The following is a 3,006-nucleotide window of genomic DNA, read 5'->3' as shown; positions in this document are numbered from 1 at the left end:
CTTCTGCAGCAGTTTTGGGAAAAACTTGGAATACTGTGTAAAAACTTCTACTTTGAGCTTTTTCTTCAATTGCTTATTCACCTCTGGTAAATTTTTTCTGACTTTTGGATTCCACCAGGAGGTTTTAGGTACAAATATCAGGAGTAGATGGTACAGCTTTTGTTGTTTAAAATCTTGCCTTTTTTTTTTACAGCAAATCTATGATTTTAGCTTGATTTCCAGTCTAAACCCTGTTTTTGCATCTTTCTAACATACATTTCCAGGATTCTACAGCTCAGTAAGCTTCTCTCTTTTGCTCTCTAGTGGTTATTTTATTAGAAAAAAATCACAGTTACCCTGAGTGAAATGGGCTCAAGTTTAATTATTCATCCACAAGAGCCACTTACATTGAAACATTTACCAAACCTGTCAATCATGTCACAAAGATTTTTATTTGAGCTTTTCGGTAACTCCGCAGCTGTCATAATCTATTAAGTGAGGCACAAATTCAATGGCTTCAATTGACAGCTAAGGCGAATTTTAAAAGAATTTGTCTTTAATCCTGGGCAACATTTAGCAAATTCTTCCAGGATTTAAAAAATTTGGAGACACTTTTGTCTCCGTCCTGTATCCACACACTTACCCAATGATGTGGCATGGTAACGTGCGGACGGAATACAGGATGCTGTCGGCCGTTCCTCTTAGTTTAGGCTCTGGCTTCAGCAGAGAGACACCAGTCTTGGACAGTTTCCTTTAACAGAGTGCAAGAAAGTCAAAACTACAAGAAAATCTGACAAGAGTTAAAAAAGTGGTCATTATTTTCAAAAAAAATTGTAATAAACACACTTACGAACTGGTGACTTCCCTCCAGCTAAAATCTAGAGGCCAGTGTGGAAAATCAAAAGTGAAGCCTCTCAACTTTTTCTAAAAAAAAAACAAACAAAAAAAAAACACGTGATTAATTCGCTTGAATAACCATAAAAAGTAAAAAAAAAAAAATCTAAAAAACAAAAGTATTAAAATTGATCTGAAATAAAGAACATCAGCCTTAAGCTGGGCTCAACTCACCTTGTTTTCCGCTGAATGATTCCTCTTAGTTTCTTCAAGAACAGAAATGAACTGAAGATACTCTGGATTCTTCCATCGCCCCCATCCTGCAAAGAATCAGAGAAAACAGAAAACTAAGTAAAGCCTGTGAGAGACAAACACCCTCCAAGCCTCAAGGATGTGTTTAGTATGCTTCAGGGTTAGAGACCAAGTTCTGCAGTCTCATTCGTAATGAAATCTCTTGCAGAGTGCTCAGCATATTCTGTAATATAGAAGATGAATGAATGGAATTCATTTTTGCTTTGGCGACATTGTCTTACCTCTAAGACAGGCCACTCCTAGCAGGCAGATGAGAATGGTCCCTAAATACTGGCTTACTGGAACCAGCTTACTGCTACAAATGTAGCCTGAAAGCAATTAAAAAGGAAGACAAAAAAAATGACGAGACGCAACAAAAAATGTACAAACTGACAACTAGTCTGCATTCATGTTCAGAAATCAATTCAGAGAATCAATCATATATTAAGGAGTTGCACACATCCTCAAGCAATTAATCTCTACTCATCCAGAGCCATACTGCTGGATTCAGTTCATTAAGCTCGTATTAATTCCACTTGTAGGAGAACAGCAATTTACAAGGACAAACTCATGAGTCCTATTTTCTCCCCGAGGAGACTCATTATCCACGAAAGTAAACATTTTCACACATAGAGATATTCTATACCTAAATCTGTGCTTTTTAAATATAAACTGATAAATAGTAAATAAATGCACCATCTTATAAATTGCAAAAACAATTTGATTCTTTCTTTAGATTTTTAAAATTGCTTCAAGAGGGATTAAAATAAAATTCTAAAATATTGTTAATATTTAGTTAGAATATTTAACATAGAAACAGGAAACATTTTCCACAAAAAAAAGCACACCTGAACGCCATTTTTATTCACGTGGTTTGCTCTTTGAAGATATGCTTGGTTTCTTCACTAAACATAATCCTCCACTTATTCCTCCTCTATTAATGTCATGTTTTATGTAAAGAAATGATTCATATCCTTCTTTTCCTCCTGTATGTTAGTCTCTGGGGTTGTTTGTTTCTTTTCTGTTCTCTTAGAGCTAGTCTTGACAGACGATCGCTTTTACCATGTCTGGCTCTACTGTAGGGGTTCCCTCTTTTCTTCCATTTAGAGGGAGCCTTACTCTCCCTAAACTCATATTGATAGGTCAGTATGAGGGTTTACACTGAAAGCTCTTCACTGTTGGTCTATTATACAGATAATCCCTAAAATATACTTTTTTTTCTTTTGGAAAACCCGGACCCACACTCGATCATAATAGTCTTGATTCACTGAGTTTAATTTTTATATTTGTTGTGCATTAAAGTCCCACTCCAATCCTCTTTTGATCTATTACAAAAGCGTTCCCAGAGGTGTTTTATCACATCGAAAAATCTGAGTTGTTTTCTAGGATATAGTTTCGGTAGAGCAGCTGAAGGTCATCAGAAAGTCACCTCTGAATTGTGGGCTTAATGGTTGGTGTGGAAGTAAGCCTGCCTCATTTCCCATCATCCCTATGCTTACACTTTCTCCTGCTAGCTTACAGCCCCACACAACATTACCGATGCAACAAAAATGGCCATGAATATCAGAGCAATCCAGTCATCCAGATACCAGTTCCGATGAGGAAAACAAAGTGGAATGGATCCATTTGTATGCAAGTTGATGAATCAGAATGCAGAAGTGTAGGTAGCTTGTGACCCACTGACTGTAGTACCGTGACAACTACAATCTTTTTCCAAATACATTTTTTTGTCTGCTCCTGATTTATAACTAATTGAATAAAGAAATGACAGGACTTTCATTGGAGTGGGTCTTTAAACTAATCTTTGGGTCAAACTTGTGCTTTATGAATAAACGAAAGACTTTTTTGTTTATATTATAAACATAAGATCTGAGGATGTGTTTAAGTGCAGCCTATCTGTCC

The 3,006-nt window shown here is 36.3% G+C and overlaps 1 protein-coding gene across 1 annotated transcript in view; it reads right to left on the bottom strand.

Moving 5' to 3' along the window:
- Positions 1-3,006, bottom strand: part of abhd16a (abhydrolase domain containing 16A, phospholipase) — an 8,963-nt gene that overhangs the window by 4,559 nt on the left and 1,398 nt on the right. Inside the window, exons 4-7 of the mRNA XM_024267810.1 lie at positions 1,347-1,433; positions 1,048-1,133; positions 830-903; positions 623-730 (exon numbers count right to left, since the gene is read on the bottom strand). Of these exons, the coding sequence (XP_024123578.1) occupies positions 623-730; positions 830-903; positions 1,048-1,133; positions 1,347-1,433 (355 nt within the window). The remainder of the gene's footprint in view (positions 1-622; positions 731-829; positions 904-1,047; positions 1,134-1,346; positions 1,434-3,006) is intronic.

This window comes from Oryzias melastigma, linkage group LG16 (genome assembly GCF_002922805.2).
Source record: "Oryzias melastigma strain HK-1 linkage group LG16, ASM292280v2, whole genome shotgun sequence".
Classification (NCBI taxonomy): Eukaryota; Metazoa; Chordata; class Actinopteri; order Beloniformes; family Adrianichthyidae; genus Oryzias; species Oryzias melastigma.
Note: the sequence above shows the minus strand (reverse complement) of the source record. Positions and strands in the feature narration are given on the sequence as shown.